At 49.4% G+C, this 14913-nt stretch overlaps 1 protein-coding gene across 1 annotated transcript; it reads right to left on the reverse strand.

Moving 5' to 3' along the window:
• Positions 1 to 16: 16 nt before the first annotated feature.
• Positions 17 to 14702, reverse strand: dennd4b (DENN/MADD domain containing 4B). Its single transcript, XM_087812271.1, has 29 exons — positions 14593 to 14702; positions 11923 to 12267; positions 8653 to 8908; positions 8524 to 8593; positions 8295 to 8464; positions 7996 to 8237; positions 7822 to 7888; positions 6750 to 6808; positions 6542 to 6686; positions 6301 to 6476; positions 6138 to 6238; positions 5849 to 6064; positions 4964 to 5109; positions 4765 to 4898; positions 4593 to 4707; positions 4316 to 4522; positions 4126 to 4254; positions 3922 to 4066; positions 3309 to 3458; positions 3032 to 3248; positions 2687 to 2969; positions 2530 to 2634; positions 2271 to 2446; positions 2056 to 2194; positions 1750 to 1986; positions 1596 to 1692; positions 1371 to 1536; positions 1230 to 1288; positions 17 to 1134 (listed from the first exon to the last, which is right to left on the reverse strand). Exons 1-29 carry the CDS (start codon positions 14598 to 14600, stop codon positions 989 to 991), a joined length of 4506 nt encoding a protein of 1501 aa, XP_087668397.1. The 5' UTR covers positions 14601 to 14702; the 3' UTR covers positions 17 to 988.
• Positions 14703 to 14913: the final 211 nt, after the last annotated feature.

A 14913-nucleotide genomic window follows, 5' to 3' on the forward strand; every position in this document is an offset into this window, starting at 1 on the left:
ATCAACAAGCTTGAAGTTTCCTTTCATGACTTTTATTTCTGTTTTCTTATAAAAACATTTACAACTTCACTCACATTTATAAATTACAACAGCAAACACAATAATCTGGAGATAAATATTCCCATAAAAACAACACGTGACCACTCCTCCGGCGTCAGCGCTTGATGTGGATGTCAAGAGGAGCCTCGTCAAAATAAAAGTCTCTCCACAGTTTGTAATAATCTTAAACGTAAACGATCGCAGATCAAAAAGTATCAGTGCATTAGTCGCTGGTTTGAATCAGTAAACAAGATTATTTTAAATTTGACTAGTAAAGTCTGACCAGGACTGAAGACGATGTAGAGTCTGTCAAGTTTTTATAACGTCATCGGGATGTTCTTCCGATACTTAACTATAGTTCTGGAGCAAACAGTGGGAATTACAAATGTGGTTTAGTTATGCCGAATTTAGCCATGAAGTTGAAGAATGTCTTCAGCCCCAGATGATCCCCTGCCAGAGATCAACACTAAAAAAATAGCCAATAGTCGATTGTGTTGGTTGCCTCTAGGTGCGTGTTTGTCGTCTGTTTTACATGTCATTTCCTGTTTAATTATTATGAACGATGCCGAGTGAAGACTTCAGAATAAAAGTCAAAGAATAAACACTGAGGTTACGACTGCAGAGATATTCTGGCCAGGCCACTTCAGCAAGAGTAGAAAATAATACAGCTGTGGTATTGAAATTAGCTTGAGAATTTTTAAATAAAAAGAGCTTTAAAATAAGAGAAAATGACAAGTAAACAGACAAACCTGATTTTTAAACTTCCAGATGGGCGAGTCCTGGACTCACCACGTCATCATTTCACACTACAACGTGCACACGGGAGAGTGTTAGTAAAAATGAGCCTGAAGTCGGGGTGCATAGATCTGCAGTTTCACTTGACGACGACAACATTGCTGGACGGAGGTCAGGGCGGAGTGCTTCAGCGCGGCGACCAAAGGGGCGGAGCTCAGCACTCGAGCGGCGGGTGGAAGCTGCGCCGGCAGTCAACGGCCTTCGAACTGGGCGGCTGCACTCGCCTTTTGCGCAGATCTTCTTGACTCAGAGTGCTGCTGAGACGGGAGTACGCAGCTTTGTACTTCTTGTCGAAGGCAGCTGCAGAAGAGTTCAGTGATGGTGCAATGTTAGTGGCTACACAACTTTTTAATGACGACAACCATGAAAATGTGTGTGTTTGCAGGTGTTCTCACCGACGTGGTCCTTGCCCATGGCGGCCAGCGTGAGGAAGAGAATCTCTCTGTACAGACTTCTGCACACAGACACACAAGTCTCGTTATCCTCTGGATCAAGTCTTTTTCAATACGCTCTCTGACTCCCCCCCCCCCCCTCACCTCTGCATCTGTGGCGCCCCCGGCTGTTTGTCCAGGGTGTTGAGGAACAGCGTCACAGCTTTGTGGACCTCGTTCATGCCGACCCAGCGCAGCACCTCCTCCAGGAAAGCCAGGTTGAAGGGGTGGTTGTGTCGCCGCCAGCCGTAACTACGCATGGGCGCGCCACCTGGTGGAGAGAGGTGGTAAGAGACGAACGCGGACAGGTGGGCAGAGAGAGTCTCCTACTGTGAAGCCTCCAGAGGATGTATAGGGGGGGCCACAGGTCCGTGTCTGGGCTCAGCGTGTCCCACAGGAGTCGAACCCTCACGCCCGAGTTTTCCGACTGAGACACATGCATGTCAGTGTCAGCCGCAGGTTGTCATCACTTCCTGTGTCTCACCTGGGTGAAGTGGCTGACCAGTGAGGACGCCCTGACCAGCTGCAGCAGGTGACTGGGCAGACCGAGCCGCTGAAAGAACCAGACCAGGTTCCAGAAGATGATGGAGTGGCTGTCCAGCAGCTGCGGGCGGGCCAGCACGGACTCGCCCTCGTTCTCCAGCAGACTCTCCAGCTCCTTCCTCAGCACCAGAGGACTCAGGTACGCCACCGCCACCTGAGGAGCTCCGCCCACCGAACACTGAGGAGAGGGGAGGGGACGGGGGCAGTCAGTGAACACCTCAGGAAGGGGGGCATGAGGTAGACTTACCGTGGAGGTCTTGCCGGGCTCAGAGTAGCTGCTGGTCTCAGAGCCTGCGTCCTCACTCAGTCCGTTACACTCCAGACCACTAGGGGGCCTCACTGTTTTCTCCAGCTCATCCTCCATATTTAAATTGCTGCGCTCACAACTGAAGACACACAGAGACATGCACACATGTACACAAAGAGCTGCACATTGAGACAGTTGGCGTGAGGGTCGTGTACCTGCCGAGGGGTCCGGGGTCACAGATCTCGGCGTTGAGGAAGGGCACGAAGGTGGACGAACAAAACGGACACGAGGAGTTCAGGTTGGAGTCGTCGGAGGTCCAGCCGGCCATGATCTCCTCGTCGTACACCAGAGCCTGACAGCTGCGACAGCGAGAGCAGCTGGACATCAGGACCTGAGAAGACAGGTAAAGGGGGGGCGGAGTCACAACACTGAACACAGATGAGGGGGGGATTAATCTGCCAAGATGTCTGTAACCTCAAGTGCTGCAGGGGCTTGATTGGCGTCCCAGGATATCCGCAAAGGATACGCTGGCGTCGGAGTCTCAGTCAGGTCAAGGTCACTCCCCACTGACAGAGAACTCTGCAGGAGAGCGAGTGAGACACTGCAGCAGACCACAGACAGACAGACAGACCTCTGATGTGGCGTTGACCAGTCGGTCTTTGGCCTTCAGCAGCGTCTCGGCCACCTGAGACTTCCTGGACTGACGCTGCTCCGACACGCGGCGTCCGATCCCGCCGCCGCCCGGCCTGCGGTCGTCCACGCTGGCAGCTCGCCGGACTGAAGCTCTGTGACGCGTCGGGGTGAGCAGCTGCTGCAGCCTCCCCGCCAGACCACCCCGGCCGGGGGACGACACGTGGTTGGAGTTCTCATCTACGACTTTGCTTCTTGCCGCCGGGTCGCGAGGCCCAGTGGATCTGCAACGACAAAGTCGGATCAGAATCCGGACATGAGTCAAGCTGCCTCACATGCACCGCACCTGCCGTCCCTCTGTGCTGGCGCAGGATCTGCCGACTCTGCACATTCTTTGTAAAAAGTGGAAAGGCAGACATCACTGCGCCGCACCAAAGAACCAGCGGGGGGAGCCGTAGGTGTCGTGGAGGCATCCCTGCAGCCCAGAGGAGGTTTACGAGAGGTGGCGTCGCTGCAGCCGTTGGTCTGGGCGTTCTTCAGGATGATCTTCTTAGAGAGTTTTACTTGAGGACGAGACAAACAGTCAAACATGGACTCAGAAAATCTTCGGACAATCTTCGTACTGTCGGCTGATGTCTTCATGCTGTTGAGACTGCTGCTCTTCACCAGTGGCCCTGTCAGAGACTCGTGACTGGAGCTGTCACTCAAACCGCTCCAGCTGGCCTGACGGATCAGGTTGGTCTGAGGGGGGAGCCTGTGGTCAATCACCGGCTCTAAAAGAAAAAAAAAGTTAAAACTCTATTCAGTTGAATTGATAAAAATGTATCCATAGTCAAATGAAATTCAAAAGTGTTTTATGTTCATTCTACTTATATAGTCGTTACACTGAAGACCACTAGGGGGCTTACTCTCCAGCTAGCCCCGTTTAAACTGCTGTGTTCAGAAGAGGACGCACCATGAAGTAGCCTTCTATCCGTTAGCATCACTAGCATCATGACTGACTATCACATTACAGCTTCCCCTTCTTCTCCTGACAAAACTGAAAATTCTGTTGGTCTGCAGTGGTCAGTAGCTTACAGATCCACCTCACCTGCACATCTGTCCTCGTCTCAAATCTGGAATCCTCAACTCTGTCTCTCTTCCTGCTGCAGCTCTCCCCTCCTCACCTTCCTCCTAGAACCTCTCTCTCTGCATATCCGATAAACCTGAACAGACGACAACAAGTGTCCCCCTGACCTTCGTGTGACCCCAGTGAGCCATTCTTCTGCCGTTGTTTGATTGGCTCTCTGAACTGAGCCACAGCAAGCACCACGTTACGCAGCTTCGCCCAGCGCAGACGCCCGCCCTGATTGCTGGACGGCCATTTGCTCTCCAGGACGGCCTGAGGAAAGACAGAAGATGAAGATGGCGCTCGAGAACCCGAGTCCAGGTGTGTCCCACCTTGTTGTAGTAGCCGTAGGTGATGGTGTTGGGCGTGATTCCAGCCTTCTTCATCTCCAGGAGGACACGGACGGCGAGGACTGGCTGACCGTACTGACCACACAGCTGCATGAGGATCCTGTAACACACCTGGAACACACACACCACTCGTTAGATAAAGTCAGTAACTTCATTGTTCTTACAAACTAACCTCGTCTGGCAGGACCACTTTGCGGTTCTCCATGTGTTTGAGGACATCATAGGCCGTGTGCAGCGCCCGCACTTTGGCGGTCTCTGCACGGACGAAGGTGGGCAGGTAGATGAACCACAGGCCGTAGCAGTGTCCCAGCAGACATTTGGACCACATGTCCGGTACCGCAGAGTATTTCTGGGCACGCTTCTGCGCCAACTTGATCTCCTGCAGGGGGCGACAGAGGGATAACACTGAAGCAATCTTGGTCAAGAACTTCAGCACTTCTGTCACCGACCTGTTTGGTGCGTCGGGGGGCGGGGCTACTGGGGGCGCTGCCCTTCACCGGAACCCTCAGCTGGTCCTGAGGCCGATCGAAGAGCTCCATCCTCAGAGCCGGGAACGTCTCGTAACTAGAAAAAATTCCTGTCAGTCATCCTTCAGCAGTGACAGAACCAGGAAGTACCTACCTGTACAGGGCGGCGCACTCAGAGCCGTCAGCCTCTTGCGGCTCCTCGGGCGGCATGATGAAGACCGTGTGTTCGCCGCTGTGGGTCTCATCCAGGTCGACGAGCCGGACCTCCTCCGGCTTCTCCACGTCCACCTGAGAGCAGACAACGATGAGGGGTCGTGACAGGTCAAAGCAGACTCGCAACAAGGGGGGCCGACCTTCTGCACACACTCGTCGAAGAACTCCAGGCAGGCGTGCCGGTCGCTGACGAAGGAGCACTCCTCGATGAACTGGGTGAACATTTGAGTCCTCGTCATCTGGTTATAAAACTTCTGCTGCGCTCGGTCCCGTGACTTGAGGAAGCCTGAGTGAGACAAGAGAGTCACAACAAAGTCACACTCATTCTCATTACTCTTGTTTAAAAGTACTTCAATTATAGAGACAAAACTTAAAGACCAGCATCCTATAATGTGAAGTGACTTCACTAACAAAACAAGATAACCTGAGGAGATAAAATGGTAAAGTTAACCCTTTACGCCCCCGTCACCAGCTACACCTGGACACTGACTTTTGAAGGAAAAAAATGACAAGAGTGAAAGTTTCACATCTTCTTATTCCGCTTATCCATGTTTGGGGGCAGCAGCTTTAGCAGGGAGGCCTAGACTTTCATTTCGGCCGCTTGTACAAACAATCTTGTTCTTTCGGTCACTACCCACCGTTCTTGACCATAGGTGAGGGTTATGAAATAGATCGACCGGTATATAGAGAGCTTTGCCTTTTGGCTTAGCTCTCTTTACCACCAGTGATCATGCAGCGTCTGCATAGTTGCGGACGCCGCCCCAATCCACCTGTCAATCTCACTCTCCAATCTTTCCTTTCATGTGAACAAGACCCAAATATACTTAAACTCCTCCACTTGGGGCAGGATCTCATCCCCAACCTGGAGAAGGCTCCCTACCAGGTGAGAACCATGGACTCAGATTTAGTGGTGCCGATTCTCATCCCTACCACTTTGCAGGCGGTTGCTAACCTTTCCAGCGAGCGCTCAAGGTCACAGTCCGCAGAAACAAGTGACCCAATTCCAACAGTCACTCAGAACTCACCCTGCAGGTTGAACAGGGAACTGCAGTCTGTGGTAGTGTCTGATGGCGCCTGTGTGATGGGCAGCAGGAAGGTTCGGTATCCCCGCAGCAGGCAGCTCATGAAGCGCAGAAAGGCTTCCTGGATCTCCAGCTCCAGCTGCTTCTGCCGCCTGTAGATCTGGTCATAGTCCGTCAGCAGAAACTCCAGTGTCGCCTCCTCCTGGCCTGGAGTACAAACTGCAGGAGAAAGATTCTGACTAGATACAACACATTTTTATAACATCAACCTGAGAGGTTTGAAAAGACTAACTCTTCTCCAGAGTCTTGTGAAGGTGGGTCAGAGTGTTGAACAAGGTCTTGCCGTGCTTCCTGGGCAGCGACCGCCATGACAGAGGTTTCTTATCTTCAGACCTGCAGGGAGAAATCAAGTTAGTTCTTGTCACTTTGAATCACACAGAATTTGGGCTGCTCACTGGAAGATGGTGTTGGTGTCAAGGTCCACACACATCACATCGGTTGGGGGGTCGTACAGGTCGAAATAACTGGAGTGTACGCCAACGATGAAGGGCATGGGCGCCAAGAGCACGTCGGCCATCTGCAGCGGGCACAGCGGGATGTATGGGCAGAGCCAGACCAGCGGGAAGCTCATCTGAGGAGAGGAAAATATGAGAGACAGTGCCGGGGTTTGGCAGATGGCGGGGATGAGTGACTCACAGAGACCAGAGCCTCGCTGACAGAGGTTAGCACGTCGGGGCGTAGCGAGTGCAGCAGCAGCTTGTTCTCAGTGAGGACAGCCAGCAGCAGCGTGCAGGCATTTTCCGGGCCGAGGTTCTGGAGGAGCTTTAGGAAGCTGGCGCCACTATAACCCAAAACAACACTTGTGTCACATAACCGTCCGAGGAGAGGTTAAGGTATTACTCGCCTGATAGGCAGTGGAGAGGAGATGGGTTGACAGAGCAGCAGGTTGTCGTACGGGGAGAGCTGCAACACAAGAACACATTTACCATCTGAACACTAAAGTGAGAAAAACTTCCTTTTAACAGGCAGAAACCTTGAGCAGAACCAGACTCGGTGTGAACTACTGTGACTGACTCTGAGGGAGAAAAGAGAGGGGGCTGTGGGTGAGGCTAGGTTTGAAGCAGAGAAGTTACCTCACGGATTACAGGCGATTGTATTTATTTTTATGCTCTTGAAGAAATTTCTCCCTTGTGCTGCTACCTTGCTGTAGTGGGGTTGCTTGTGTGCCTCTGTTGACATGTCGGCTCAACCATGCTGAAGCAACTGGCCCTCTAGTTTGGGGGGTTGGGTGTATGGTTAACTATCCCACCCTGTATTAAAACGCCGCTATAGAAACTCTAATATATAAATAAACCTAATCACACCCCTGGCGGAAGAATGTGCCCCAGCAATGGGGACAATGATGCTTACCAGCCCCCTTTCGGGCTGTTAAACCTTCTGACTCAAGGGCATCCATCCCTGCTTGAACATGTATTAGCATAACCATGTACCAGGCTGGCAAGGCAACAACCATTGTCAAGAAAATAGACCACTACAACCTCTCAGTATTTGGCCTGGCAGAAACAAGATGGACGCAGTCAGGTTAGGTCAAATCGACCAGTGGCCAGACTGGTCATACCATCTTCTATTCTGGATTGGCCACACCCTGGGAAAACCTGCCACAAACATCAGCCCACAAGCCCAGGAATCGAACCCCAGAGGAACAAGGAAACGAGGTCGCGGAATCACTTTATTAAAGCATCTTAAGGTGTTTCTCTTTTCACTAAATTCATCAATTTAGATTCTGATTGGTGGTCAGAATGAGGAAGAACCTCAACTTACTCATGGTCAGACCTCAGTCCTGCAGGCACGATGATGGGGAGACCGAGGTCAGAACTCAGCAGAAACTTCATCTTAGCCAACACATGGATTCTAAATAAAAGCGTGTCCATTGCATCAAACCCATGAAGACCTTCAAGTGCAGCATAGTCACGTACCTGGACCAGGATCCGAGGTCTCTGTGGAGAGGGGAACGGGACGTTGTGCATGAAGCTGGAGATGTGTCTGAAGAGAGAGAACGCTGGTTAATGTCAGTACTTTAATTTATAGGACCTGCTGCAGCAGAAAAGAGTGAAGGTATTTATTCTGCGGCTGATTGACAGAACACTGACTTCTCCAGTGGCAGCACGTGAGGTCCAGAAATGGAGTATCTGTAGACGAAGGTGAGGAATTTCTGGAAGACGTTGAAGAAGGGCCAGTGTGACAGGACGCAGATGCTCTTCTTCACTTGCAGGCTGCGGTTGGTGATGGGTCGTCGGTCGACCACGCTGAGTAGACCAAGCCGCACGCTCTGACGCTCCGACAGCTTCTCTTTTGGATACGACTCGTAGAACTGGATGGCGGCGCCATAGACCTGCAGGAGTCTCACAGAATTAGGTTCAAGGCCACAAAAATGCAGTCTGACCCTCACCTTGTCCCCGGACGCAGCTGTGAGGACGAAGGTGGAGAAGACGGGCAACTGGTACTTAGTGTGGAGAGGCCAGCTCTCCACAGCCGTGCCCATCGGTAGACAAAACACCGGCACCGACTCCGGCAGAGGGAAGGACTCCAGGTCCTCTTCAGGGTACCGACTGATGAGACCTGTAGACAACAAACGTGCTGACCTCTGATATGATGTGGCAGGACCTTGTGGGACTCACCTGCCTCGTACACCAGGGCGTTAGCTTTAGCCACCGCTCGTTTGTAGCAGACGTACAGGGCAGGACCCCACTGGAGGAGCAACAGACTTTGTCAGATCCGAACAGAACCATGAGCAAGGACGGACCTACCATGCCCGTATTGAGGTTCTTGTCCACGCGGCAGAAGGTGTGCGGGGCCACCTCGCCCTTGCTTGGCAGCAGCAGAGTGATGTCGGTGACGCCCAGCGTGTGAAGTCCCTGCGAGTCGAGGGCCCGTCGGTAGGTTAGGAAGACGCGGTGAGCGGTCGGGGCACCGCCAGAATTCAGGTTGGCTGAGCGGCTGTATGGCGTGGTGTCAATGACGTACCAACCCTGCTTGAGCTTGTCCTTGCCCTCGTAGAGAACCCTGCAGGGATAGTAGAGTAATGTTTAATTCTAGATCAGGACTCAGAGTCACTGGAGCAACAGATTTAAATGTAATTTTGATGTAATTGGCTCCTGGGTTACCAAAATGTTAAACCTCTCCGTTTCCACAGGGGTTTTTTCCCCAATGCATTTAACATGCCATTGTAGAGCCTTTACTCAAAAAGCCAGGCTTAGACCCGACTGACCTCAGTAATTTCAGGCCCATTTCTAAGCTCCCTTTCTTGTCCAAGATCTTAGAGAAGGTGGTGTCTGATCAGAGCGACATCCATGAGAAGTTTCAATTTGGATCCACAAACATCACTCTACGGAGACAGCTTTATTGAAAGTGTCCAGTGACATCATGATGTCGGCTGATTCGGGTCAATACACTGTTCTGGTTCTCTTGGATCTGTCCTCAGCCTTTGACACAGTTGATCACCAGATCCTGCTGAGAAGGCTGAGGGATGAAGTGGGACTGTCTGGGTCTGTGTTACAGTGGTTCTTGTCACACGTTTCTGGGCGCAGTTTCAGTGTATCTGCCAATCAAATAAGTTCTGAATCAGCTGATCTGTTGTGTGGAGTCCCTCAAGGTTCTGTTTTGGGTCCTTTATTATTTTTGCTGTACTTGATACCCCTGGGTAAAAACTTTCAAAGATTTCCTGCTGTTTCTTATCACATTTTTGCTGATGACATCCAGCTCTACTGCTCATTTGATCCAACTGAGACCAAAAGGTTGAACAGCTTAGTCAATTGTTTGCTAGAAATCAAACAGTGGCTGAGTGAAAACACTTTGCAGCTACATGTGGACAAAACTGAAACTGGTTATTGCTCCTTAGTACTTGGGTGACTTAGGTCCGTCTGTCAAACTGAGCCTGAGAAACCAGGGAGTTGTATTTGACATGACACTGGGCACTGACTCATCTGGAAGGCGCCGGTAGCACTGTGAGAGTCATGTTTTTTGACTTCTCAAGTGCTTTCAACACCATCCAGCCGGCGCTGCTAAGGAAGAAGATGGAGGACGCAGGAGTTGGGACACAGCTGGCAGCATGGACGATGGACTACCTCACCAACAGGCCGCAGTAAGTGAGGCTGCAGGACTGCAGGTCTGAGGTGACCATCTGCAGCACCGGGGTGCCTCAAGGAACAGTGCTGTCACCCTTCCTTTTTTCCCTCTACACGGCGGACTTTACCTATGACTCCAGCTGTCACCTCCAGAAGTTTTCTGACGACTTGGCCATTGTGGGCTGCGTGTCTGGGGGGGGCGAGCTGGAGTACAGGTCAGTCATCAAGGACTTTGTTGACTGGTGTGAGAGCAACTATCTTTGCTTAAACACCGGTAAGACAAGGGAGATGGTGATTGACTTCAGGAAAAAGTCCCCACCACATCAACCAGTGAGCATCCAGGGCTCGGACATTGAGCTGGTAGACAGCTTCAAATACCTGGGTGTTCACCTCAACAATAAACTGAACTGGTCCACACACATCAACGCCGTGTATAAGAAGGGCCGAAGTCGCCTCCACCTCCTGGGGAGACTGAGGTCCTTCGGAGTGTGCAGACCACTATTAAGGACCTTTTATGACTCCGTGGTAGCCTCTGCTATCCACTACGCTGTGGTCTGCTGGGGAGCAGGCAGCACGGGCCCGGACAGGAAGAGACTGAACAGGCTGGTCACGAGGGCCGGCTCTGTCCTTGGCCGCTCGCTGGACTCGGTGGAGGAGGTGGGAGAGAGGAGGACACTCTCCAGACTATCCTCCATCAGGGACAACACTCTCCACCCACTGCACCTGACCGTGGAGGAGCTGGCCAGCTCCTTCAGTGGCAGGCTCAGGCACCCCCAGTGTAGGACGGAGCGTTATAGAAGGTCCTTCATCCCAACTGGTGTCAGGATATTTAACTCTCTACTTTAAATATCCTGAGGCTAATCCGTAGTGTGTTTTTCTTCTTGTGTGTTTTATTTTATTTTTTGTTTTTATTTTTATTTTATTTTATTTTATTCTATTTTATTTTGTTAATAGTGTTAAATTTCTAATTTTGTAAACAATTTGTATATTTTTAAGATCGTTTTTATTTTATTTTGTATTATCTCTTTTATTATTTCTTTTTCCTTGCACTTTATTTTTTTCAACTGTGCTGTTGTAAAAGTGTGTTTCTCCTCTGGGGATGAATAAAGATTTTCTATTCTATTCTATTCTATTAAGACATGTCTCTCGTTCAACACTGCACAAAACTGACCAGAAACTCCTTCAACTGAGAAAAATCTCTAAACTTGTAAACCATGCGTTTGTGTCTTCTCGCCTGGACCATTTTAACAGTTTATTTTCATGTCTTAACAAGGAGGAGCTGTCTCACCTGCAGTTAATACAAAACTCTTCAGCTAGAATTCTGACCAGCTCTAGTAGAAGAACTCACATTACCCCGATCCTTAAAACTCTTCACTGGCTGCCAGTTTCTTTCAGGATCAACTTTAAAATTCTGGTTCTTACTTTCAGATCTATTCATGGTCAGGCTCCTCCTTACATCAGTGATCTGATCCAGCCTTACACCCCAGCTCCAGGCTGTTGCTCCTAAGCTTTGGAACGATCTTCCTCTCCCTCTGCACTTGATGGATCTATTGAATCCTTCAAGAAACATCTTAAGCCCTTTTTATTTGTGCAGGCTTTTCCCCTGATTTTCTAGGACTACTGTGTTTGTTTTATGCATCTTGGCCTTTTAGAGTTTTTAAATGTGTATGTGACCCTGGTCTAAAAAGGCGCTTTACAAATAACCTTTACTTTACTTACTTTTTGTGACTTATTCTTAAGTGATAGATCTAGATCAAGTTTTGGTTTTATCTCTGTGAATAATCTGCTGCATTGATCATATTTGAGTGGGAGGTTTCCTGGATTATCATGTAATCCAGTCATTAACCATCTTTGAAACAGCAACAGAAAATCCGGGCTGTTACATCATCAGTGGGATTTTATAATTTGACAACAAACTTAGTCAGACATACGGGGGAGAGAGTGGATTCTCACCCGAGGTCCAGTATCGGAGGTTTGTCATGTCCTCTGCGGTAACAAAGGTACAGATGAGGGTTGTTGAGGAGTCCGGCGCTCAGCTCGGCCAAGTGTCCGCCCAGCGTCTTCTCGATGCAGGTGAAGCCCTCCGGGACCTCCTCCCCGAGTCCCCGGGCAATCACGGCCAGGTCCGTGATCGGCTCCAACGCCCGGGCCGTCGTGGAGGGGGAAGAGGTGGGCGAGGAGGTCTTGGCATCTTCGTCCAGGGACTTCCAGGGTCCTGCAGGGTTCAGACCCGCTACTACAAAGTAGTCCACCAGCTGAGGACATTTCTCCTCGGTCATGCCGCTGGTCTGACCTCCACTGTGGACACACGGACAAGATGAGTTAGTGACTCTTGGGTTTGTGAGTCAGATAGTGAGCATGTGTGTGTGCGTGCGTGCGTGTGTCAGTAAACGAGCATGTGTGTGTGCGCGTGTCAGTTTGTGTCAGCAGATGAGCATGTGTGTGCGTGTATGTCAGTAGGCGAGCGTGCGTTTGTGTGTGTGTGCGCGATTTTTTGTGCCAGAAAGAAAGCATGCGTGTGTATTTTATAGCATTCATGTGAATCTAAAAGCTTTCTTATGTAACAGAACATTTGTCTCATTCTGGTGCTGCCACTTCATAGCAGACCAGAAAAGAACCAGGTCAGAACCAGGTCCAGAACAGACTTGCATAACAGTTCTGGACTGATGGCAGGGACATCAACACAAGACTAAAAAAAGTCAGACAAAACTAGATTCCCATGTGACACAGAAGTTCAGCTAGTGTGTGCGTGCGTGTGCGTGTGTGTGTGTGTACACTCAGGATTGCCCACTCAGCAGAAGAGTGATGAAAACATAGAAGTTCCTTCCTGCAGGGCGGGTCGGTCAGAGAGAAAGTGAGAGCGGGAGGGAAGTGGACGGATCAGCTGGGGGTCAAAGGCCAGCCGACAAACAGCAAGAAGTTAACCCGGTCATTTTGTTAGTTTCGAGTCACATGACGACCTGAGTGGAAATAGGGGGAAGGTCAGGTGATCGGGTCAACTCAGTGTCAGTGGAGGAGTCAAGAGAGCTTCAGAGGAGATGGACGACAGAGGAAGACTAAGTGGAAGCCTCAGTTAGGGGGTGATCGCCTCCAGGCTGCTGGTTTTTAAAATTTAATTGACCCATCACCATGACAACAGGAAAGTGGGATAAACATTTGGGTCAAACTCTAGTCTGTGGTTCTTCTGCAGCGTCTCTCAAGATCCCACCATCTCTGATCTCACACAGGCTTGTTCGTCAAGACTGTCCGACAGCAAGTCAGCGCCAGTCCTCCAACGCTCACTTGAGGCGTCCGACAGAAGATAAGCTAAACAAAATGAAAGGTCCTCCAAGAAACACGCTTAGAAATCACCTGAGATTCTAAAACAACCCTGTGGTCTCGTCATTGCAGCTGCTGAGAGTTGAAACTGACAATTTCCTCACATTCACTTCCCTTTCAAGGTTCACACGCTCTTCATTTAATCTTTCAACAGCATCAAATATCAAATCACGTGATTTTCTCTTAATATGAATGTGGAAGAGTGAAGAGTTTGGTTGGTTTACAACTCCCAATGTGAGTTTGAACTGTGTCCTGAGATAACTCTGATTGAATTGAATTTAAAGTTTTAAATCTTAACAGAGTATCAGTGACATAGGGAGGTCAGTGCAAGGGTTAAAGTTGGATGAGGCAGGTGACACAGTTGTAGGTCGGTGAGCAGGTGGATGAGATGATAAGAGAATGTCAGAAACACATCAGGCCGTGAAGCGTCACTGGAGAAAAGTGCACACGCGCTAAAGTATTTCAGATGAACAAGGGATTGTGCTGCTGCGACCACAGATACCGCTGCAGAGAGAAGTGCTCACTCAAGTTGCTGTGGACTCATTTTGATGGACTGTCAATCACTTCTCACACTTTATTTAAGTTGGCTTGTTTCAGTAACCATGACAATCCCATCTGTCAAGGTCTCCACAGAATACATCTTATTTGTACGGCTGCAACTCTATTTTTATAAAAACCTGTTTTAAACACTCCCTATTTCAACAATCTGTATCTTAGCACTCACAAGGAAATACATTTTTTTGTAACATGATTTATTTATTGTATTAGACAAGAAATGCATAAAAACAAGGACATTGAAAATCGGAATATTGAGGGAAATAATCCTAATTAGATTATTTTCCATAACTTTAAACCTTAGATACTTTCTTTTATGTAATTTATTATTAACAAGGGTTTTGATTCAATTCTAGGGTTTAGTCGATTTCAGAGTTTATAATTATCACCAAAAGTATTTTTATGTAGCTTTTAGGATCAACAAACTCTTTGGAATGATCTCTTAACAAGAAGCAGGGGTCAACCACACCTCCTCACTCAGATAGGAATTGCTGTCCATTCCTTGCACCGACTTCTCTGAGCGTGTTCTGGAATCACTTATCCAAGAATCCTTGCTAGGATTTTTTCTGAGAGGATTCTCTTTAGGACAGGGCCCCTGGTCTCTCTAAAGAGACCGCTAAAGGCATTTCCCTCTTGTTACATTCAGGAAGTTAAGGTATCTGTCATAATTCACGCGCGTCAACCTGACTCGAGTCGCACTGAGATCACAATCAAGATTATAATTCTGAATAATCAAGGTCAGGCACTTACATCTCCATTATCTTCTCCACTGCTCGCTCCTCAGAACCATCGCAGCTCCAGAACCTGCCGCTAATGTCCAAACACGACCTCTGAAGATCTAACAGGAAGTCAGTGTTGCTACGAGCAACGAAAACAGCACTTTCATTTCCATATTTTGAACCAACAAAAAATGCAGCCGAGTGAGCTGCAGCTGAGGAGGAAGGAAGGTATAAAAGACAAACACACACACACAGGCGCACACACACACACGAGCTGGTACCAGGTTGTGGACTACAACGCCGCTTTGTCAGTCTCCGCTTCACGTCAGTACGTCAAGCTCTGATCAGTGAA

The sequence above is a fragment of the Callionymus lyra genome, chromosome 17, assembly GCF_982586985.1.
Source record: "Callionymus lyra chromosome 17, fCalLyr1.hap1.1, whole genome shotgun sequence".
Classification (NCBI taxonomy): domain Eukaryota; kingdom Metazoa; phylum Chordata; class Actinopteri; order Syngnathiformes; family Callionymidae; genus Callionymus; species Callionymus lyra.